Source organism: Brachyistius frenatus, unplaced genomic scaffold (assembly GCF_029030835.1).
Source record: "Brachyistius frenatus isolate BFR_SWC_R1_liver_20210118 unplaced genomic scaffold, ASM2903083v1 Contig_256, whole genome shotgun sequence".
In the NCBI taxonomy this organism is placed as follows: domain Eukaryota; kingdom Metazoa; phylum Chordata; class Actinopteri; family Embiotocidae; genus Brachyistius; species Brachyistius frenatus.
The window spans coordinates 164711-187709 of NW_027210855.1; the positions used below are offsets into that span (position 1 = coordinate 164711).

General features: G+C 51.1%; 1 protein-coding gene across 1 annotated transcript in view; it reads left to right on the forward strand.

Annotated features, from left to right (window-relative positions):
• The window catches only part of scn1lab (sodium channel, voltage-gated, type I like, alpha b), a 28588-nt gene extending 6941 nt beyond the window's left edge, over positions 1-21647 (forward strand). Inside the window, exons 6-28 of the mRNA XM_069721081.1 lie at positions 262-353; positions 1745-2026; positions 3153-3216; positions 3562-3703; positions 3975-4181; positions 4864-5163; positions 5771-6112; positions 6636-6768; positions 6876-7114; positions 7205-7378; positions 7839-8195; positions 8652-9203; positions 13096-13237; positions 14373-14527; positions 14614-14787; positions 15668-15790; positions 16847-16888; positions 17249-17524; positions 18465-18518; positions 18660-18795; positions 19657-19763; positions 19867-20137; positions 20418-21647. Coding sequence (XP_069577182.1) covers positions 262-353; positions 1745-2026; positions 3153-3216; positions 3562-3703; positions 3975-4181; positions 4864-5163; positions 5771-6112; positions 6636-6768; positions 6876-7114; positions 7205-7378; positions 7839-8195; positions 8652-9203; positions 13096-13237; positions 14373-14527; positions 14614-14787; positions 15668-15790; positions 16847-16888; positions 17249-17524; positions 18465-18518; positions 18660-18795; positions 19657-19763; positions 19867-20137; positions 20418-21610 — 5557 coding nt within the window. The 3' untranslated portion in view covers positions 21611-21647. The remainder of the gene's footprint in view (positions 1-261; positions 354-1744; positions 2027-3152; positions 3217-3561; positions 3704-3974; positions 4182-4863; positions 5164-5770; positions 6113-6635; positions 6769-6875; positions 7115-7204; positions 7379-7838; positions 8196-8651; positions 9204-13095; positions 13238-14372; positions 14528-14613; positions 14788-15667; positions 15791-16846; positions 16889-17248; positions 17525-18464; positions 18519-18659; positions 18796-19656; positions 19764-19866; positions 20138-20417) is intronic.
• Positions 21648-22999: the final 1352 nt, after the last annotated feature.

Genomic DNA, 22999 nt, shown 5'->3' on the forward strand with positions numbered 1-22999 from the left:
CCCGCGGCGACGCACAAATCGTAGCTCCCCCTTTGCGACTTTTGAAGCTTCGGGTGCGTGAGGCGTCGGGACCGAGCCGAATCCGGTCGGGGAGGGTGGTGGTGGTGGTGGGGAGGGTTACGGGCTTCCTCCGCGGCGGTCGTCACGGCGGCCTCATCGCCACCCCCCCCCCCCCCTCCTCTCCCTCCTCTCCACCTTTACCTGTACTGCATTTGGTGTTGTTCTGTGTGCTGTGCAGTAACTGTGCGTTTGATCCTGCAGGTATATAACAGAGTTTGTAAACCTAGGCAATGTTTCCGCTCTGCGCACGTTCAGAGTATTGCGAGCGTTGAAAACGATCTCGGTCATCCCAGGTAAGCTCCCCATCCCCTCCACCCCCTCTCACCCTGCCCTCCCCCCCCCCTCCCCGCCCCGCCCGGGGCGAACTCCTGCCGTCCTGTCTCCTGTGCGTGACCGTTTTTGCCGTCCTCCCTCCCTCCCTCCCCCTTTGTCTTGTGCCTGACTCGTGCTGTGTGTGTCCCACATCCTCCCCCTCCCCCTCCCCCCACCCCCCTTACAGATATGTCACAGAGTTTGTGGACCTGGGCAATGTCTCGGCACTGCGAACCTTCAGGGTTCTGCGAGCCCTGAAAACTATATCAGTCATCCCAGGTGAGAGAGCGCCACCGAGGGGCCCAAACGCTACATAGCGGCTAGCTGGCGTTTATTTATTTATTTTTATTTTTTTCACGCCCTGCTAACATCCCCCCCCCCACACACACACACACACACACACACACTCAAAGCCTTTCGAACGCCGTCCCCTCACGCCGTCCTCCGCCACCGAAGGGCCGGCTTAAAAGCTGGAATCCGCCTCCAATCTCGTCGCACAGATTGACGGGATTCTCGGCTTTTAGACGCTTTCCTTTAAGGCAGAATCCTTCCTGGTTGAAATCTATTCTCGCCTTGGGAGCCTTAACGACTAGATTTTCTTTTCTTTTCTGTGCACTATTTGTTTATTTATTTATTTATTATTGCATGAGACATTGGAAAAGCAGATTTATTTATTTGTGTTTTTTCTGGTGCCAAAGCAGCTGTGTGTTTAGGGTTTCCTCCCTACCTGGTTTTTGTTCCCCCGTTGCACGTCTCGTTCGGTGTTGCGTGTCGTGGCCTCCTCACACCCTGCACATCACACACTTCAAAAAAACAAAAAAACAACACCAAGCAAACCCTCGTTTGGCTCTTTGCGTAAAAAAAACCCTCCCGCTGGGCTCCGTTTTTGTGGCAGCGCAAAAAAACAAACCAAAAAAAAAAAAAAAAAAAAAGCCCCCTTCGATCCTACGAACGACTGCAGGCAGATGTTCGTATTATCCAGATGTTGGAATGCATTCGGAGCGAAGAATAAAGAGGGAACGCAAAGAATGCGGACGTAGATACGAGATTTGATTTCCAAGTAATTCCGGGTTGCGACTGCGCAAAAACAAAAGAAGAGCTCAGAAGAGTTTTACTCGCACACAAGCAAATTATTCATGACTGATGGCCCCCCCCCCTCCCAAAGATGATGGGGGGGGGGGTATCCACGGTGTTCCTGTATTGACGTCGTGTCTCATACAGGAACCTCCCGCCGCTCGCTTTCACCTCGAAGCGCCTCCTCTACACGAAGCCCGCGGCTGTAATGACCGGGCGGTAACCGCTCCGCCATGTCCCCTGTCTCTCCCATCCCCCCCCCCCCCGCCCCTCCCCTCTCCCCCTCACTCCGTCCCAGGCCTGAAGACCATCGTGGGCGCCCTCATCCAGTCGGTGAAGAAGCTGTCGGACGTGATGATCCTCACCGTGTTCTGCCTGAGCGTCTTCGCCCTCATCGGCCTGCAGCTCTTCATGGGCAACCTGCGGCAGAAGTGCGTGCGCCTGCCGCTCGACGGCAACGCCACCGCCGGCAACGGCAGCGGCGGTGACGTCGCCGAGGCGACGCTTCTCGACGGCGGCGGCCTGCTGGAGCTCAACGCCACGGAGACCTTCAACTGGACGGAGTACATCAGCGACGAGAGTGAGTCAATCGTCGTCGAGCTGCAAGCGTGTGTGTGTGTGTGTGTGTGTGTGTGTGTGTGTGTGTGTGTGTGTGTGTGTGTGTGTGTGTGTGGAGGTCAGGGGAACGATAAGGAACGAAGGCAAATGTGGCGGATAATCGCCGCAACAAACGCAACGCCCCCCCCCATACACACACACACACACACACACACACACACACACACACACACACACACACACACACACACACACACACATACACACACACACACTGCTTCCCTCCCCCCCTCCCCTCCCTCCACTACTCCTTCCTCACCTCTTGTCGTCAGTCTCCCGGTCGCCCATCTGTGTGGCATGAAGCAGCCCTTATTGAAAGCGCCGGAGGGGAGGGGGGGAGGGGAATGGGGGTGTAGGGAGGCAGGGTGGGTGAGTCACCGATCCGCCGGCCGGATATCGAGGAGACGGCGCCGCGTGACAAGCTGTGACCCGGGAGGAGGAGGAGGAGGAAGAAACGAAGCGATCGGCCGACGGGGACGAGTGACGCTTGCCTCACGATGTGGCTCTGGGACAGTTTGGTGGTACACGTCCCGCTGTCGTCGGGCCCTTATATGGGCTCTCAGCTGCTCAACCGTTCGGGATCTCCTTCGTTGTGTTTTTAATTTCATTGCGAGCCAAATGTTTTAAATAGGCGACAGGTCTGTCACCGGCCACGCTGTTTTTATGGTTTTTGCCGACGTCAGCAACTTCTCCCGTCTCTCCCCCCCCCCCCCCCCCCAGCTTTTTTGAGGATGTTTTGCTGCCGTCAATTTCAAAACGGGGCACATATGTTTCACGAAACAACATTTAACACGTTGTCGTTTGGTCCATTGACAGTGAATCAATGCCTTCCGGTTTTATTTACGTTTGGCGCAACTTTTTTTCGTATTTATATTTTTTTGGGACGCGGTGGTTTGTGAATTCACACGTCGCACGAAAACTCAGGGAAATGATGTGGTCAGCACCCCCCCTCCACCCTTCCTCCCGCCCACCCCTCACGACACGTTGTCCTCCCGTTCCCACGTTCTGTTCGCTCACATCAGGTCTTCCGACTGACCGTCCTCTCTCTCTCTCTCTCTCTCTCTCTCTCTCTCCCCCCCCCCCTCCAGGTAATTACTATTACCTCCCCGGCCGGCGGGACGCTCTGCTCTGCGGGAACGGCAGCGGCGCCGGGTAAGGCCGATAAAACCTTTTATTGTTAATATTTGAAGCATTTATCGAGAGGGGAGGGGGGGGGGTCTGGCCGGTCACTGGAAAAGTGTCTGTTTGGATGTAGGAGCTCAAAAAAAAGAAAAAAAAAAAAAAAAAAGTTTGAAGATCTCGAATAGTTCTCAGTTCCTGCAGAAACAGAAAAGAGCGTGCTTCCCGGAACAGTTCCTGGAACCATGGGAAAGTTCCTGCTTCAATTAGACTGATTTCTCCAACTTAACCTGATTGTTTTTCTGTTTTGAACGCCACAAGTAGCACCTCTCGTGCCGTTGACCGTTTGTTTTTCTAACACCGTGCGTGTCCTCCAAGCCTCTGCCCGGAGGGCTACACCTGCATCAAAGCGGGCCGTAACCCGGACTACGGCTACACCAGCTTCGACACCTTCAGCTGGGCCTTCCTGTCCCTGTTCCGACTCATGACGCAGGACTTCTGGGAAAACCTCTACCAGCAGGTTCGGCGGAGACCTCGAAACACAAACAAGCAAAAAAATAAAGCCTTTTAACCTCGTCTAGCCTAGTAAATATCTGTGCAAACAAATCCCAGAAGAGCTTTCCCAAAAAGGGTGTGTCACTTTGTACTGGGAGCACAATGCGGCGGGAACAGCCGGATAACCACAGCCGAACACGGTGTTTTGTGTCAGCTGAGCTACAAAGAGGAGCTTTGAAGGGCAGCGAATTACTTCTTTTAACCCCCTTTAACGTGTCCGTCTTCTTCTTCGTCAGACCCTGCGCGCGGCGGGGAAGCCCTACATGATCTTCTTCGTGCTGGTCATCTTCCTGGGCTCCTTCTACCTGGTCAACCTCATCCTGGCCGTGGTGGCCATGGCCTACGACGAGCAGAACCAGGCCACCATCGAGGAGGCCCAGCAGAAGGAGGAGGAGTTCCAGGCCATGCTGGAGCAGCTGAAGAGGCAGCAGGAGGAGGCACAGGCAGGCACATTTCAGATCTTTCTTTGTCCTCGCGTTCGAGAAACGATCCGAAAACGGGTGTTGATTCCCTGGCTCGAAGCCGGGGTTACCAGGGCGACCGAGGGACGTGCCGCCGCGGACGACAGACGCCCCTCAAGAGGGCAGCGGCCTGAGAAGTTGTTTCCTCCCCTCATTTTTCATAAGGACCACGTGACGTCCTCTCCTGTCTCGTCGCCGCTCTTTTGTTTTTCCTTTTGCACCTCCCCCCCCCCCTCCACCTCCACCTCTGCTCCGTCCTTTTTTCTTTGTTGTTGTAGTTGCTGCCGTTGTTGCCACGAGAGACTCTTTAACGATCCTGGCGCTAATAATCGTCCACATCTGTAGCTTTCCAGACGCATTTCATCAACACAACACCGTATCATAGCGTCACGTGGCCTGTTAAGAATGATATTTCCTCACACAGTCGCTCTCTTAATTTGATAAATATTATAAACACATGATGAAAACATTCAGACGTCCGTATTTAGAAGGCGTCTTGAGGTTTTTGTTTTTTTATGTCCCCGCCGCTGCTCTCAGCTGCTTCTCCTCCGCTCCGCACGGAGAAAGCCTTCTGAGACAGACACGCCGGGTCGCCATGACAACTGTGTTTTTCTTTGTGTGTGTGTGTGTGTGTGTGCGCGCGTGTTTCCCGATTGGCCGACAGGTTGCCGCGGCAGCAGCAGCCACCGAGAGCGGGGAGTACGGCGGGAGGGGGTGCGGCGGCGGCGGCGGCCCCACTGCCGGGTCGTCGTCCTCGGCGACGTCGAAGCTGAGCTCCAAGAGTGCCAAGGAGCGGCGCAACCGGCGGAAGAAGAGGAAGCAGCGGGAGGAGGAGGAGGAGCGGGGGGGCCGCGGCAAGTTCCACAAGTCCGAGTCCGAGGACAGCATCAAGAGGTCCAGCTTCCGCTTCTCCATCGACGCCAACCGGCTGTCTTACGAGAAGAGATGCTCCTCGCCCAACCAGGTAGACGCTCCTTCCCAGACAGCCGATTCAGCGGTTATTTTTTTTTTACCCGATATTGTTTTTGTCACAGACGTGTTCATAAACTCTATTTGCGCTCTTTCCAGCACGTTATTCATTCAGATTTGAACTTTTTTTGTAAGTGCAAAAAACTCAGTTTGTTTTCAAAATTTTAAATGTTTTTTTTTTTATTTTGTTCTCAAATTTATTGAATTTTTCTGGCGTACGTACTTTTATTACTGACCTGTCAATCATCTGTGAACCGCACCCAAAATGTTTTGTTTTTTTTCCCCGTACAGATGAGACCCTAAAGACACAACGTGAGTGTTAAGAAGTGCCGGTAGAGTTCGGCATCTTCAGGCCCCGGCCAGATTAGCTATTTCCCAGTTTTATTTATTTATTTATTTTAATGCTAAGCTAACAGGGGCAGATTGGAAGTAGGGAAAACTTCCGATTTGGTGAAAAAGTGTCCAGCAAGTTTTTCTTTTTTTTTTTTTTTCTTTTCCGGGACCGTTCGGAGTGCGTCGTCCCGGCAACCAAATAGCGCTCGCGCAGCGCCGGGGATCTTCCCGCCGAGCCGCTCCGATAAAACCCCGTCTTTCCGTCTCAGTCTCTCCTCAGCATCCGCGGCTCCCTCTTCTCCCCCCGGAGGAACAGCCGCGCCAGCCTCTTCAGCTTCCGCGGCCGCGCCCGCGACATGGGCTCCGAGAACGACTTCGCCGACGACGAGCACAGCACCTTCGAGGAGAGCGACAGCCGGCGCGGCTCGCTGTTCCTGCCGCGACGCCTCGAGCGGCGCTGCAGCGCCGTCAGCCAGACGAGCCTCGGGGCGCCGCGCATCGTGCTGCCCGCCAACGGCAAGATGCACTGCGCGGTGGACTGCAACGGCGTGGTGTCGCTGGTCGGCGGGACGTCCGTGACGACCTCTCCCGTAGGTCTCCTGCTGCCCGAGGTGACTCCGCGGTCCGGAAACCCTTCGTTGAGTCCCAGAAAGCGTTCCCCCGCCCCAAAAAAAATCTATTTTCGTTGCTGTCGGCAAATCCTACGAAAAAGACCAAATCTTTTTTTAAGTGCGTCTCTCGATGCTTCCCCGCCTTCCTGTTCCTACTCCAGATTGTAGACTCCAGAAATCTATGCTTTCGCCTGGTTTTAGCCCGACTTAACATTAACATATGATAGTCCATAAAGACTAAAAACAGTGGCTTTTAGTATTTGTTTAATAGTTTCAATGCCTTGGCGACAGCTAAATGGATTGTTATGGAATTTTTCAACCAATTAAAAATGTAATTAAGATATGAAAGATATGTATATCTATCTTGTGTATATATATATACATATGGGACCTTTAAGTTCACCTGTGTGGGCGGAACATGAAGCAGGCCCTTTAAAATCCAAGAAATTCACATGTGCTCAACACGGTTGATTTGCGTTCTATTTATTCATTTATTTCATGTTGATTTTCGTTCTTCTTCCAGGGGACGACGACGGACACGGAGCTGAAGAAACGCCGGTCGGGCTTCCGCCAGCCGTCCGCGGACTATTTAGAGGAGCCGGGGGGCCGGCAGAGAGCCATGAGCGTGGCCAGCATCCTCACCAACACCATGGAAGGTCGGGATCAACCGTCGCGCTCGGTCCTCGTCGGTCTCATTTCCTGAATGTCGTTCCACAGAGATCTTTCTCTTTTTCTTTTCTTTTCTTTTTTTTTTTTTTTACAGAGCTCGAGGAGTCGAGACAGAAGTGTCCGCCCTGCTGGTACAGATTCGCCAACACCGGTCTGATCTGGGATTGCTGCCCCGCCTGGCTGAAAATCAAAGACGTGGTCAACACGGTGGTCATGGACCCGTTTGTGGATCTGGCCATCACCATCTGCATCGTCCTCAACACCCTCTTCATGGCCATGGAGCACTACCCCATGACCAAAGAGTTCGACAACGTCCTCTCCGTCGGAAACCTGGCAAGTTCCCTTTCGCCGCGTCGAACCGGGGGTAGGGGGGAAACGTCGTCGGGGGTTACGGGCTCATTTCTCCTGCCTCCTCACCCGCAGGTGTTCACGGGCATCTTCACGGCGGAGATGTGCTTCAAGATCATCGCACTGGATCCCTACTACTACTTCCAGGAGGGCTGGAACGTCTTCGACGGCATCATCGTCAGCCTGAGTCTCGTCGAGCTCGGCTTGGCCAACGTCGAAGGCCTGTCGGTGCTGCGCTCCTTCAGATTGGTAACGATCGGATATCTCGTATAAAAAAAAAGCTTCTTTGTAACAGTGACTCTCTGTGTAATCGGTGTGATCGAAAATGTCGGATATTGCAGCTGATTTTTTTTCCAAAAAATGCCGGTGTAATTTGAGTTGAACCAGATTGAGACCTTTTATTTTAATTTATTTATTTCGGACCAAATTGTGCTGCCGTGGTTTCAGACTGCTATTTTAATCCCAATCAAACTGAAAAAAACCCAGTAATTTGACATTTTGGAAATATTTGCCCTCCTTTTTCTTTGATTCTTCGATTCACGCTGACGTCCGCAGCTCAAAAAACGGGTTGCATCTCATTTTAACGTACGCAAACAAAAACGTCGTTGCGTTTTCGTGACTTTATCATAATATGCAACCCGTCAAAATGTATTTAAAAAAAAAAAAAAAAGACCTTACGATGTGTTAATACGTCTCGTATTCCCTCCAGCTGAGGGTCTTCAAGCTGGCCAAGTCGTGGCCCACCCTCAACATGCTGATCAAGATCATCGGCAACTCGGTGGGCGCGCTGGGCAACCTCACCTTGGTGCTGGCCATCATCGTCTTCATCTTCGCCGTGGTGGGCATGCAGCTGTTCGGCAAGAGCTACAAGGAGTGCGTGTGCAAGATCTCCGACGACTGCAAGCTGCCGCGCTGGCACATGCACGACTTCTTCCACTCCTTCCTCATCGTGTTCCGCGTGCTCTGTGGCGAGTGGATCGAGACCATGTGGGACTGCATGGAGGTGGCGGGCCAGAGCATGTGCCTGATCGTCTTCATGATGGTCATGGTCATCGGGAACCTGGTGGTACGGTGGAGGAAGGGGGGGGGGTTTCCCCTCTGGCTCTTTTATACGTCGGGGTGGAGGGTGGGGGGGAGAGGGGAGCGAAATTAAAGGGGTGTACCGCGACGGGAGATCGGCGAGCTACGCGGCTCCGGTTTTAACTTGGGCGAGGTCGCCGCGGTAACGTGCGCTCGCTATTCCCCCCCCTTCTGAGTCGGACGTGACCTGCGTTTTAAGGTTTCGAGGTGTCGGATCGAAAGCTTACTCGCTGATTTTTATACGCGGCATTGGATGAACTCCGTTGTGTTTTCATTCCGACAGCAGAGGCCGATGGACGAGCAAAAAGCGCCGATCTCAGCGTAGCACGCTGTAACGGAGAAAGCCCCGGCCGCGTCGAGCTCACCGCGTCGCGCACCCCTCCGGTCGCAGGACAAAGTCCGACCCCGAAGCCGTTCCGTTGACACCTCCTTCCCTCCCCAGGTCCTCAACCTCTTCCTGGCCCTCCTCCTGAGCTCCTTCAGCGCCGACAACCTGGCGGCGACCGACGACGACAGCGAGATGAACAACCTGCAGATCGCCGTGGGGCGCATCCAGCGGGGCATCACGTTCGTCAAGACGACCGTGCGGCAGTCCCTCCGGAGCGTGTGCTGCGGCGGCGGCGGAGGCAGCGTTAAGGGCTCCGTCCTGGCGGAGGAGATCAAACCGCTGGACGAGCTGCACAGCAACGGCAAAGGCAACTGCATCTCCAACCACACGTTGGTGGAGATCACCAAGGAGCCCGGCGGCGGGGTGTACCCGACGGAGGGCAACGGGCGGCCCGGGGGCGGCGGCCTGGTGGTCGGGGGCGGCGGCGGCCCAGCGGTCGACGACGCGGCGGGGAAGTACCCGGCGGAGGAGTGCGACTACATGTCGTTCATCCACAACCCCAGCCTGACGGTGACGGTGCCCATCGCGGTGGGCGAGTCGGACTTCGAGAACCTGAACACGGAAGACTTCAGCAGCGACTCTTCGGACGTGGAGGGCAGCAAGGAGGTAAGGCGGAAAAACACCCGACGCGGGGAAGAGCCTCGCGCCTCGGCTTTTAAACCGGCCCCCTTCGCGTCTTTAGAAGTCAGAGACGGACTTTTTTTGCGGGCCCCAAAAAAATAAATAAACGCCCGACGGTCGAGCGGTTTGAAAATAGCACACCCGGCCGACTCGTTCATTCCCGCGGCGCTCCGAGAAATCTTTTTTTTTTCTTTTTTTGGTCTTTCCCGAACAGTCGTAACGAAAAGCATGACCCAAATCTGCTTTTAACCTCCGCGGCGGGTTCGTTGGACTCGTCGGACCTCGGTATCACCCACGCCGAAACAAACGGAGCAGAAAACCTGCTGACTCAGCGTCAAATGCGTTGCTTGTTCCACCAGAGAGAAAATGCCAGGTTGTCGGAGACCGTGACTCCCCCGGTGATGTCAACCTGCCACTGCGGGGTGTGGTGCCCAAAAAAAACCCCAGGAGGCTTATTTCTAACCACGAGCACCGCGACGCTGCTGATCTTTACGCCCTGTATAAATTGATTTATTAAACTTCCAAAAAGTAGATCGGCCTTAAAAATAAGAGCTTCAGATGCTGTTTTAATTCCTGTTAATTCAACACGTAGACGCGTGAATGCGCGAGAGAGGTCTCTTACAATTTGACGTGCGTATAAAACTAATTTAACATACAGTAGTATGTAATAATCACTTCCTTTGATGATAAGCATTTCATTAGAACATTTTATTGTGAAGAGCACGTTTCCCGCAAATCCCGTCACTTCCCGGCCTTCCTGATCGTAAAATGAGGGCTTGTTTTTGGTCAACGAAGCGAGTTTTGTTCGACGGGACTTGCTTTAACGCCGTCGATGCTTTCAGCACAGCTTCCGCTGACCACATTGTTTAGTTTTCGTGGCGGAAAAATCGCGCTGGCGTCGCAAAGAGAGTTTCCTCGGGCGGACGGGCTGATTTAAGAGATAGTCACCGCGTCGTAAATCGCAGGTCGCGAAAAAACGTCCACTCGAGCGTTTTGGCGTCGTGGCGCTGCAATTTTCTGCGTGTCGGGTCGTCGCGGGATCCGGAAAAAAAACCAAAAAAACAACCTCGTAAAACCTCGTTCTCCGGCCGTGCCTCGCGGGCCCGAAAACCGGCGATGGACAGAACTTTTTGAAGGTTGTGCCTTTCTTTGGTGTGTGTGTGTGTGTGTGTGTGTGTGTGTGTGTGTGTGTGTGTGTGTGTGTGTGTGTGTGTGAGAGACTTACTTTGTTTAACCCCCCGTTTGTTATTGCAGCCGTGTCACAGACGCTCTCAAGGTTTTCAGTAAGAGGAAAAATTGTAAGACCACTTTATTGTACCATAGCACTAACCATGAGGACTGCCTATGCCATTTTACAGACAAACAAACATATTATTATTATTATTTTTTTTTTTTATCATACCTTCAACGGATTGCCCATTTTTCGTTCTTTGCCTGGTCTGCCCTCCGTCCCCCCCTCCACCCGCCCCCGCCCTCTTTTGCTTTACAAACCTCCCCCCACCCCCCAACCCCACCCACCTTACCCCCTTTGCAGCAGCACACCCGACGCTGTAATCTCTTCCCTTTACCACTCCCCCTTCCCTCCTCCCCCCTCCCCTCCCCCTCCCCCTTTCATGATTTATCTCCAAGCATCAGGCTGTATTGCAGTTAAAACCATTAGGAATGAGCCGACACCACATGTTTGTTTTTTTTGTTTGTTTGTTTGTTTGTTTGTTTGTTTTTTCCCATCGGTAGACGATCCCATCTAACATGATGTTTGCTTTTGATTTCATTGCTTGGGTTTTTTTCTTTTTTCTTATTTATTTGTTTATTTTTTTTGGACTTGGTTTTGGGACTTGATTGGCATCCAACACATCGAGCTTGAGAATGAAGGAAGAGAGGAGGAGGTGGTGGGAGGAGGTGGTGGGAGAAAAACAAAACAAACAAAAAAAAAGACAAGGGAGGAATGAATTTTGCTGTAGTTTGACAAAATAATTTTTTCTGGTTTACAGCCCATGCATACACACATGAAAAACTTGTACCTACTTGTTTTCTGTGTTTCCTGAATAACAAGCGGTAACGATGAAAGAATATTTTTCTTTTTTAAATAAATAAATAAATGCTGATTTTTGCAGGCTGGCAAAAACGGATAACACACGGCAGATTATTACAAAAATAAATACAAAATAATAATAAAAAAAAAATTAAACGTAAAAGTAGTTAGCACGTCGAGCCAGCGGTCCGACCCGAAGCGACTTCTGACGTGTGTTGTCCGCTTTCGTACCGCTGCATCGATCTCCGTCAGCCAAACTGCGGTCAAATACGTTAAAGCTCGCCAACGACAAGTCTTATCAGTTACGATAAGTTATGATATTACTTTAAAGACTTAAATTAAAAAAAAAAAAAAAAAAAAAAGCCTCATATTCGTCCACACCCGAGACGAGGTAAAAATGGGTCTTTTGCCGAAGGAAGAGAAAGGGTGGAGGGGAGGTGGGGGTGGGGGGGGGGCTGCACTTTGCGAGCAGCATGCTTCCATCATTCCCACGCCCGTATTAGCTGGGTCCCACGGCAATCAGGGCTGCTGCACTGTCTAGGATGACATGTTCCTGTACCTTCACACTGTCCGGCAGATCAGAAAAAAACAACAACAACAACAAAAAAAACACACCCGACATGAGGCCGCACGAACACACCATGTTTGCCCAAAGAAAAACAGACAGGAAAAGCCTCACGTCAGCCGGAAAACAAACAAAACCCCAAAATAAATCTCCCTATATGCAGATGATACTCTAACGTACATTACTGCAAAAAAAAAGAAAAAAGAAAAGAAATGTGTATATTTTAGGTCGAGTGTCGGCAGGGGTTTCGAAATCACTTGAGTACGACACCTGTATGTTTTCTGGGTATGCATGGGTGCTAATTCAACAATGTTTTTTTTTACAAAATGGGAACAACATAAATAAAAAAAGATAAAAAAAAAAAAGTAAGCCAGACCACATGCTGTCTTATAAACAGTGCACAGAACTGGTTTTTGCTGGTAAGCTAATGTGGTTATCCGTCTACTCTCAACACAAAACAGAAGACAGCTTGTACCACCGCTTTTCAAAAAAGGAATGGAAATAACGTGTTTTCATGTCACTGAGGGCCGAACGTCCAGAGGTTCTTTCTGGTGGGGGGGTGGATCTGTAGCTTTTCGGGTGGGGAGAAAGTATTACTCATAAAGTTAAATATCTTTTTTTTTTTTTTTTTTTTTTTGGTGGGGGGGGGGGTGTGGGGGGGGTTCTTAGTTTTATTTTCCTTCTTTTTCTTTTTTCTTTCAGTGGACATGAAAATACTTGAAGCACACGTTCTGCTTGATACTTATTTCAGGCTTGGATTGATAATGCACTGGAATACTTGCATGCACCCAAAGGTCACATCAAACGTACCCACAGCGCATCCCCCCCCCCAACCCTCCTCCCCCTAACCCTAACCCCCAAAACCCCCCCACACCAACCTGATCTGATTCGAGCCATCGGATAAAAACAAAAAAACAAAACAAAACAACAACAAAAAAACCAAACGACTCCAAAAGGCCTGTAGGTACATTTGATCGATGCTGCATGTGACGATGATTGCGATGACTTTGGAGGAGCCCAACTCTGTGAGCTATCGCAGCGCCTCAGCCTCCGCGCTGAGGTACAGAGTTGTTGGCGCTGGAGTCCACGTGAACCAAAGGCGTCACCGTGGTAACCCAGCTCAGAAGGTTCGGCTCCCTTACGGCGCCCTCTCTGTGGTCCCCCCCCCCTCCGGGTGCGCGTGCAGGGTAACTTGCGTCTTCTTCCCTCCCCTTCCCTACTCCCCCCCACACCACCACCACCACCACCAACCCCACCCCCGCCCTCCCCCATCCATGCAGAAGCTCGACACGGAGCCCCACCACCAGCGTCTGAGCTCGTCGGAGGGGAGCACGGTCGACATCCGGCCCCCTGGGGACGGGGTGGACTCGGTGGAGCTGGAGCCCGAGGAGTCCCTGGACCCCGAGGCCTGCTTCACGGAGGGTGAGAGAGGGGATGCGGGGTGGGTGTGTGTGTGTGTGGGTGGGTGGGTGGGTGGGTGGGGAAGGGAGGGGGAGGGGTGATGGGCAGGGAGGATAATGGGCAAAAGCGGGGCGAAAAAGGTAGGAGGACGACGACAAACACTTCCCGAGCAACACATTTCAAGACGGGGAGTAAAATCGCATTAACTGCCGCCGCTCGCAGCTGAGTGGCAGCGAATGTGAATGTTCGGCGGGACGCGAGCGCACACACACACACACACACACACACACACACACACACACACACACACACACACACACACACACACACGAAAAGAAAAAAGAAAAAGCAGTCTGCGGGATCCCCTTCGGGTTTGTGATGTAACCTGACATTTTTATCTCGACGGACCTCCAGCGATCGTCCCGTTTCCCGCAAAATCGCCTCGTCAGGGAAACGGGGGAAACGAGGGAAACGAGGGAAACGGGGGAAACGAGGGAAGCGGGGGAAACGAGGGAAGCGAGGGAAACGAGGGAAACGAGGGACGCGGGGGAAGCGGGGGAAACGGGGGAAGCGGGGGAAACGGGGGAAACGAGGGAAACGGGGGAAGCGGGGGAAACGGGGGAAACGAGGGAAACGGGGGAAACGAGGGAAGCGGGGGAAACGGGGGACGCGGGGGAAGCGGGGGAAACGGGGGAAACGAGGGAAGCGGGGGAAACGGGGGAAACGAGGGACGCGGGGGAAACGAGGGACGCGGGGGAAACGGGGGAAACGAGGGACGCGGGGAAACGGGGGACGCGGGGAAACGGGGGAAGCGAGGGAAACGGGGGAAGCGGGGGAAACGGGGGAAACGAGGGAAACGGGGGAAGCGGGGGAAACGGGGGAAACGAGGGAAGCGGGGGAAACGGGGGAAGCGGGGGAAACGGGGGAAACGGGCCAGACGTGCGGCCGTTTGGATTCTCGGGCGTGACTTTTCATTGCGAGCTTCATTTGAATTTTATTTTCCCCATAGAAACGCTACCGCGACGAGACCGAAATGTCCCTCGCGCCACCCGAACACCCCCCCCCCCCGCGCCCCCTCGCGTAGCCGAGCTCCGCCCGAACGAGCCTCTCCCGGGCGACCGATAACCGAGCGAGCGCTCTCTTCCTGCGTTCCCAGGCTGCGTCAGCAGGTTCCAGTGCTGCCAGATCGACGAGGAGGGCAACGAGTACAAGAGCTGGTGGACGCTCAGGAAGACCTGCTTCATCATCGTGGAGCACAACTGGTTCGAGTCCTTCATCATATTCATGATCCTGCTCAGCAGCGGGGCGCTGGTAAGCGGGCGACGGCGAAGGGGGGGGGGGGGGGGTTGCCTAGGCGACGGGAGCCCGACGGCTCAACTGTCTCCGCCTCTCCGCAGGCCTTCGAGGACGTCTACATCGAGCAGCGGCGGACCATCAAGACGGTGCTGGAGTACGCCGACAAGGTCTTCACCTACATCTTCATCCTGGAGATGCTGCTGAAGTGGGTGGCGTACGGCTTCGTCAAGTACTTCACCAACGCCTGGTGCTGGCTCGACTTCCTCATCGTGGACGTATGTGTTGTCGCATCTCGGTCAAAGTAGCGCAAACTGATTTCCTCCCCCGTCCTTCCCCCGAGGAGAAAGGTAGCGTCGTAGCGTGGAGAAAGCCGGTTAGCTTAGCGTAAAGGCTGGAAGCGGGGGGGACAGCTAGCCTAGCTCAACACCAAACAGTCCCTCCTGGATTTCGCAGTTTTTGGTTGTTTTTTTTGCGATTGTTACGTAATTTGCGATGTTCTGAGTGAGTTTGCGTAAAATTGCGGGAATTTGAAAAAACTGCAAGTCGGCAAAAATGAAACACATTGCTGCTGCTCGTTCTCACCTTTTTTTTAAAAATTTAAATTTTCTTTCTTTCTTTTTTTTAATTTTCTTTCTTTCTTATTTTTTTTATTTTCTTTCTTTCTTTCTTTCGTTCTTTCTTTCTTTCTTTCTTTCTTTTTGTTTTTTAAATCCCCAAAATGATAACGAGCTCCCGTTGACGACATTTTATTCGCGCAACAAATCGCGGGATTTTTTTTTTTTTTTTTTTACAAATTTCAAACTCCCGCAAAAGCCGCCGAGTTGGCGTTAATTACCGCGGCGGCGAGACCGCCGTTTCCTGGGCGGGACTGGCTGACGCTCGGGCGCCGTCGTTTCCGTCAGGCGGCCGGCCCGGAGCCGCCCGAAGGCGAAAATACGCGCGCTCGTCAAAAAAAAAAGTGAAACTACTCCCTCATGTGTCCGTTTCAGAGACTCGTATTTATTTTTCAAAGCGTTTTAATGCTCCACCCCCCTCCTGACCCCACCCTTTTTGTTTCTTTTTTTTTAAAAATCGCGCCCCGGGTGCGCGTGGGAACCGAACCCCTCACCCCTTCCCCCCGAACCCTGCCGATCTCTGACGCTCGTCTCCCCTCAGGTGTCCTTGGTCAGCCTCGTAGCGAACGCTCTGGGCTACTCCGAGCTCACCGCCATCAAATCTCTGAGGACGCTGCGAGCCCTGCGGCCCCTGAGGGCCCTGTCTCGGTTCGAGGGCATGAGGGTAAGGACACAGGGACGGACGGACTCGTCGGTGGGCGAAGCTGAAAACAAGCAGTGCAGTCGTTTCATTTTGGAAACCCCCCCTGCTGTGCTTTTAACAGTCTTTAATGGTGCAAGTTTGAGATGTAAAGTAAAATTATAAAATCTTTTTTTTTTTTTTTTTTGCTGCTTTATTGCCAAGAGTTAGACGACACAAACCGCTGCCAGGTCGTTGTGTTTTACTTTATTAAAAGAAATATGCTGCTGAAGAATTATTTTTAAAAAAACCAAAAAAAACACGTGTTAAGAGCTTTAAAATTAATTTTACGATGTTTTTTTTGGTTTTTTTTTAAAAGAATTTTTCTTTCTGTCAACAACGACGACAAATATTCTGGGAATTTGGGAACAACAAAAACTCCACGAGAATGTAATATTCTGTGACGGGAGTATTACGGGCTTCATTAAGGTCAAATAAATTTAAAAAGAGGAGGAGGATTTATTTATTTATTTTTGTTTTAATCGCTATCGAGAAAAACGTCAAAACGTTGAGAATAAAGTTGGAACCGCCATTTTGAGAATGAAATGCGGAGAATCGTGTCTGAAATTATATTCTTCGGGAAAATAAAATTAAGGTTGAGGTTGGAACTTTTTGAGTTACTCGACTAACTTGTGGCAATAAAAGCAAATGTATTCAAAATAACAAAAAAAAAAAAAAAGAAAAAAGATATTTAAAACTTCTAGCTGCTTTCGGCTAGAACGGGATTGAAAAAATAAAAATGTGTGCACTTTGCATGTCCCCCGAATGATAAAGGGAGTCTTAATATATATTCCTATTTTTAAAGCTTGATATCAGAAATGTCGCTAAATGGTTTTAGAGGTCCTGCATGCGTATTACAACTTCCTGTAAAGTAATCTCGTCTCAACGCTGTAAATTCTTCTATCTGCATGACTCTCCTTCACGTCGTCTCGATGGACTTACTGTATATTAGCTGGGCGTTGTTTTTGCTGACGTTGGCTTTGTGCGGTGCCTTTTGACCTGTAATTTTTTTCTTTGTTGTGTGTCTTTTTTCATTTACAGTCAAAAATCAAAAATGTTGTGACTTCATCCCGCCTCTCTAAGGTTTTTTTCTGTTTTTGCTTTTTTACCTATCAAATGTTAAACTCTTGTCAAACCTATCCACCTTCTCCTTTCCAAAACTTTTGTCGACGTTGTTTAAATTTCTCTCTGTAGTTATGGTGTTTACATGTGTGCTAAATATTAACACAGCTTTGAATGATAAGAGGATTTAATTCAGTCTTTGGCTTTTTTTTGTGGCAGTTAAGTGATTAGACGATAGTCAAAATCAGCTTTTTCTAGTTTTTGGTTATCGACGGGTGAAAGGCTGAGTTTGTCCCGTGTCGCCCACTCCCCCCCCCCCCCCCCCCCACGTTTCCGGACCCCTCCTCTCCCCCTCCCCTCGCCCCGCCCCCTCCTCCACAGGTGGTGGTGAACGCTCTGCTGGGCGCCATCCCCTCCATCATGAACGTGCTGCTGGTGTGCCTCATCTTCTGGCTCATCTTCAGCATCATGGGCGTCAACCTGTTCGCGGGGAAGTACTACTACTGCGTCAACACCACCAGCGACGAGATCTTCCCCGTCAGCGTCGTCAACAACCGCAGTGACTGCATGAGCCTGGCCAACGAGAGCGCCCGCTGGAAGAACGTCAAGATCAACTTCGACAACGTCGGCGCCGGGTATCTGGCTCTGCTGCAAGTGGTGAGACAAAAATGAAATATCAAATTATTATTTTTGGGCGGGGTGGGGGGGTATTTATTCACGATCGAACCGTCCGGCCTCTGCTCTCGACGTCGGCCCTTGATTTGACTTTCCTTCGGCCTTAACCCTTTAAGCCCCGGAGGCCCCCGACGATGGGCCACGGAGAAGACTTGGCAAAACTATTATTCAAATATGGACATAAATATACTGATATTTACACAAATCTCACAAGGGTTCCCTTTATTATTGCAAATATTTTTTTTAATTTTTTTTATTGCGCTTGCAGAGGTATACTTTTTATTATAGGTATGCAATTTTCGAGCAGAAGAAATAGGTGCGTTTTTAAAAGGCTAAGTTACATTTTGTAATTTAATTTAATACATCATTAAATTTAATACGACGCATTAATCAATCGATTTAGCGCTTGTATTTTCCTGGCTGCCCGGTTCACACTTCAAATTCATTAAGATGATTTCAATCGCTATCCTACGTTTGAGAATTAAAATACGTTTGTGATGCAAAAAAAAAAAAAGCTGTTCCTTAATGTTTTGACGTAAACGATAAAACGAGCGAACGAACCGAAAGACATATTTATAAATGCTGGGATGGACATGTCGAGCAAAAAGTACGATTCGAAATGATTCGATTTTATTAATCGAATATTCGCCTTTGGGCCGATTACCGCCCCCTTCTGACGGGAGGGAGGCATTACAACCGGGCGCCGGTGAAAACTGGTTAAAAAAAAGGAAGAGTCGCACGTGCTAATGCATTTCTTTACATTTATAACGACTATTCGATTATTGAATCGCTGAATCTTGAAGTGTTTTTTGTTGTTGTTGCTTGCTGTATTAAATTAGTGTTGTTGAACGCAGCACTGTCACTGAATTACAGGCTTTTGTGCGACAGTTGACGTAAAAACTCCTTGCTCCTCTCCTCTCAGGCAACATTTAAGGGTTGGATGGACATCATGTACGCGGCGGTGGACTCTCGAAACGTAAGTCTCTCCACGCTTACAGAGTGGTTTGAAAACACCCCTCGAGAATTCGACCGTCGATTCATTTCGTCGACGAGGGATCGATCTGACTTTTTTATTTATTTATTTATTTAAATTTTGTTTTCCCGTCTCGTTTTCCAGTTGGAGGACCAGCCCGAGTACGAAGTGAACTTGTACATGTACCTCTACTTCGTCATCTTCATCATCTTCGGCTCCTTCTTCACCCTCAACCTGTTCATCGGCGTCATCATCGACAACTTCAACCAGCAGAAGAAAAAGATGAGTTGCATTTATTAACACGTTCCGTCCAAAAATGTAAACTCTAGTAAAAAAAAACAAAAAACTAAAAAAAAAAAAACGCAACAAGGACGTATGTATTATTCATGAAGTTGATTTAAACTCGCACGTTAAATGAAAGTTATAGATTCTTGAACTGAATTAGAGCAAAGAGATCTACTTTATTTATCAGCACAGATTTTAGCACTTCAGACCCACAGCTGTGGTGAAGTGTGCTGCAGAATAATGATCATATGCCAAAGATTACTGAGGGGAGGAGGGGGGGGGGGGGCATGAGTCACTGAGAAACACACACACACACACACACACACACACACACACACACACACACATCAGTGTCACAGTCTGGAAATGTGTCCTCCGTTCAACCGAGCGCTAACGAGTGCGACTGCCAACGCCCAAGAGAGGGAGGAGTGTGAGGAGTGGGTCGGGTGGTGGGGGGGGGGGGGGAGTCTGACTCGACTTGACTGACAGACCGACTGAGACGCCGCATCGGTCCCCACGGCGTCACACGTGCGCACAGACGGTTGTTTTCGGCGTTGACACCAGTCCCGCCTGCAGGCACACATCATCCAGTCAGTGAGCAGGGAGTGTGTGTGTGTTTGTGTGTGATACTGTGGGAGGGGGGGGGGTAATTTCTCTGATTAACAAGAGCCGAGTGACTCCATGTTCACTCTTGTCGCCACTCACCGATCCCACCGATGAATAAACGAAACCCCCCCCCCAATTTTTTTTAAAAATTAAATTATCTGCGTTGTTCTGTCACGCTGTATCGTAAAAGAACCCCCCTCCCCACCCGCCGCGGTACGTGGTTGTAACCAGGTTGTGTTGTGCCGCCTTCAGTTCGGAGGTCAGGACATCTTCATGACGGAGGAGCAGAAGAAATACTACAACGCCATGAAGAAGCTGGGCTCCAAGAAACCGCAGAAACCGATACCTCGACCAACGGTAAGACCCCCCCCCCCTCCCCCCGTCCACCACCGACGGTCTCCGAGCGGAGGCGTCCGCGACGACTAAACCCCGCCCCTCCCCTTTCCTTCCCTCCTCCCAGAATGCATTTCAAGGCTGCGTGTTCGACTGCATCACGAAGCAGGCCTTCGACATCGTCATCATGATCTTAATCTGCCTTAACATGGTGACCATGATGGTGGAGACGGACGACCAGACGCCGGAGATGGACCAGATCCTCTACTGGATCAACCTGGTCTTCATCGTGCTCTTCACCGGCGAGGGCGTGCTCAAGATGATCTCGCTGCGCCACTACTACTTCACCATCGGCTGGAACATATTCGACTTCGTGGTGGTGATCCTGTCCATCGTCGGTGAGGAGGATTTCGAGCGAAAAGCTACCGTTTCTGAAATTCTGTCTTTTTTTTTTTTTTTTTTTTTTAAACACGAAAATTCTTCCCCGGGGCGCCACCTTCTGGCGGGAGTGTCGAATTACAAGCGGCCAGTAAAAACACGGGAAATAAAGAAGCATAGTCGCGTGTGCTAATCGACATAACGACTCGTCAGATATCCGTGCCCCCGTCCCTCGTCTTATTTGAGAAAAATCAAAGAATCCTGATGGTTTTTTTTGGTTTTTTTCTTCTCTTTCCGCAGGTATGTTTTTATCCGAAGTCATCGAGAAGTACTTCGTGTCGCCGACGCTGTTCCGAGTGATCCGTCTCGCCCGGATCGGACGCATCCTCCGTCTCATCAAGGGCGCCAAGGGCATCCGGACGCTCCTCTTCGCCCTGATGATGTCCCTGCCGGCCCTCTTCAACATCGGCCTCCTCCTCTTCCTCGTCATGTTCATCTACGCCATCTTCGGCATGTCCAACTTCGCCTACGTCAAGCGGGAGGCGGGCATCGACGACATGTTCAACTTCGAGACCTTCGGCAACAGCATGATCTGCCTGTTCCAGATCACCACGTCGGGCGGCTGGGACGGCCTGCTGGCGCCGATCCTCAACAAGCGGGAGCCCGACTGCGACAGCCAGACGGAGCACCCGGGCAACAACTACAAGGGAAACTGCGGCAACCCGTCGGTGGGCATCTTCTTCTTCGTCAGCTACATCATCATCTGCTTCCTCATCGTGGTCAACATGTACATCGCCGTCATCCTGGAGAACTTCAGCGTGGCCACGGAGGAGAGCGCCGAGCCGCTGAGCGAGGACGACTTCGAGATGTTCTACGAGGTGTGGGAGCGCTTCGACCCCGGCGCCACGCAGTTCATGGAGTACAGCAAGCTGTCGGACTTCGCCGACGCCCTGGACCCGCCGCTGCGCATGCCCAAGCCCAACATGCTGCAGCTCATCTCCATGGACCTGCCGATGGTGAGCGGCGAGCGCATCCACTGCCTCGACATCCTCTTCGCCTTCACCAAGCGCGTGCTCGGCGAGGGCGGCGAGATGGACGTGCTGCGCGGGCAGATGGAGGAGCGCTTCATGGCGTCCAACCCGTCCAAGGTGTCCTATGAGCCCATCACCACCACGCTGCGCCGCAAGCAGGAGGAGATGTCGGCCACCGTCATCCAGAGGGCCTTCCGCCGCTACCTGATGCGCCTGGCCATGAAGAAGGCGTCGGCGCTCTACAAGGAGCGGCTCAAGGAGGGCGTCCGCGACCCCGACAAGGACGTCATGGTCATCGGCAAGTTCCCCGAGAACTCCATCTCGGACAAGACGGACATGACGCCGTCCACGGCCTCGCCGCCCTCCTACAACAGCGTGACCAAGTCGGACGCGGACAAGTACGAGAAGGAGATCAGGGACAAGGAGAACAAAGGGAAAGACTCCAAGGACCGGAAGAAATAAAAAAAATTTAAAAAAAAGACTTCGAGAGAAGACGTTTGGGGGGAAGGGTGAGGGGGGGGGGCACATTTTGTTTACAGCTTCTAGAAGGGGAAGAGGGGGGAGGAGAGAGTAGATAAATGTACGCTTGTGTTGTTGATCGTTCAGAGATTTAAGGAACGCTGTGCCGGGTGGGCGGGGGGAAAAAAAAAGGAAAAAGAAAAACAACGGTATCTGAGGAAAAGCGAATTATCGGGAGATGTTGAGCGGAGCGTGAACAACTTCTCTGCAAAACGCTTGTGATTTCCCTCTTTGGTCGTCGTCACTATCTGACACACTTGAGTGTACCGTTAAGTTGTCTGTAGCTAGTGCCGCTGCTACTACTATAAATCCAGTGTCTTGAATTTAACAATGGCTGTATCACTTTACAAGTACTCCACTTTTATTTGTATTTTTTATTTATCGGGGTGGAGGAGGGGGGGGGGGGTTACGAGTTTTTTTGTTTGTTTTTTCAACGAGAAAGAATGTTTTCTACTATTTTTGCGTCGTTATTCGCAAGGATGCGTCCACTGTTGCTTTCGCTGTCGTAAAAATCGCCGAGGGCAACGGGGAGACGAGTCGACGCCGGGGGAAAAAAAAACGACGACGACCGCCTTGAAACCACAGCGCGGCTAAAAAAAACAAAAAAAAACAACGAAAAGTGCGCCGAACAAATACGTCGTAGTGCCGCGGGCGACATTGGTGATCGTTGAAATCATGCCCCCGTTTCCGTAGAAAATCCCTACATACGGAGAAGCTGAATGTATGCAAGCTGAAGGAATGAGACATTTAAAAAAATAACAACAACAACAACTTAACGCTTATATTGACAGTTTTCATGCAGGCTAAGCTAAGCTAATTAGCTCCCCGCTCTAGCGCTCCTAGCTAACGTGTACAGAGTGGTATCCGTCTTCTCGTCGTACTCTGGCCAGCAAAGAGCATTTCCCCAAAATAAAAAAAAATAAAAAGTAAAAAACCCTCCTTTTAAGCTCCACAAACCTCGGATACATTGGTTGTCCCGGCAAGCCCCGCCTTCCTCCTTCCCAAGCCCCGCCCTCCTCGCCACATCTCCCAGAAAAGCTCCTGTAAAGAAAATTAAAACTACACGAGAAAAAAAAGAAAAAGAAAATGTCGGGTCTCTCTAACTCGAGTGGAGAGACGACGTATCCCACTTCAAGGTTCCAACGATGACATCCGATGTTTGCGAGTGGTTCTAACGTCTGGTTTTGTACATACGATATAGATATTTTGGGCCCACAGTATGCATCACGCTTACATCCGATGTAAGAGCACCTTTTTTTTTTAAACACCCCCCTCCCCCTACTCCACTACTGCGATGTAATACCAACGTGTGGCGGTTCGTATACGTAAGTG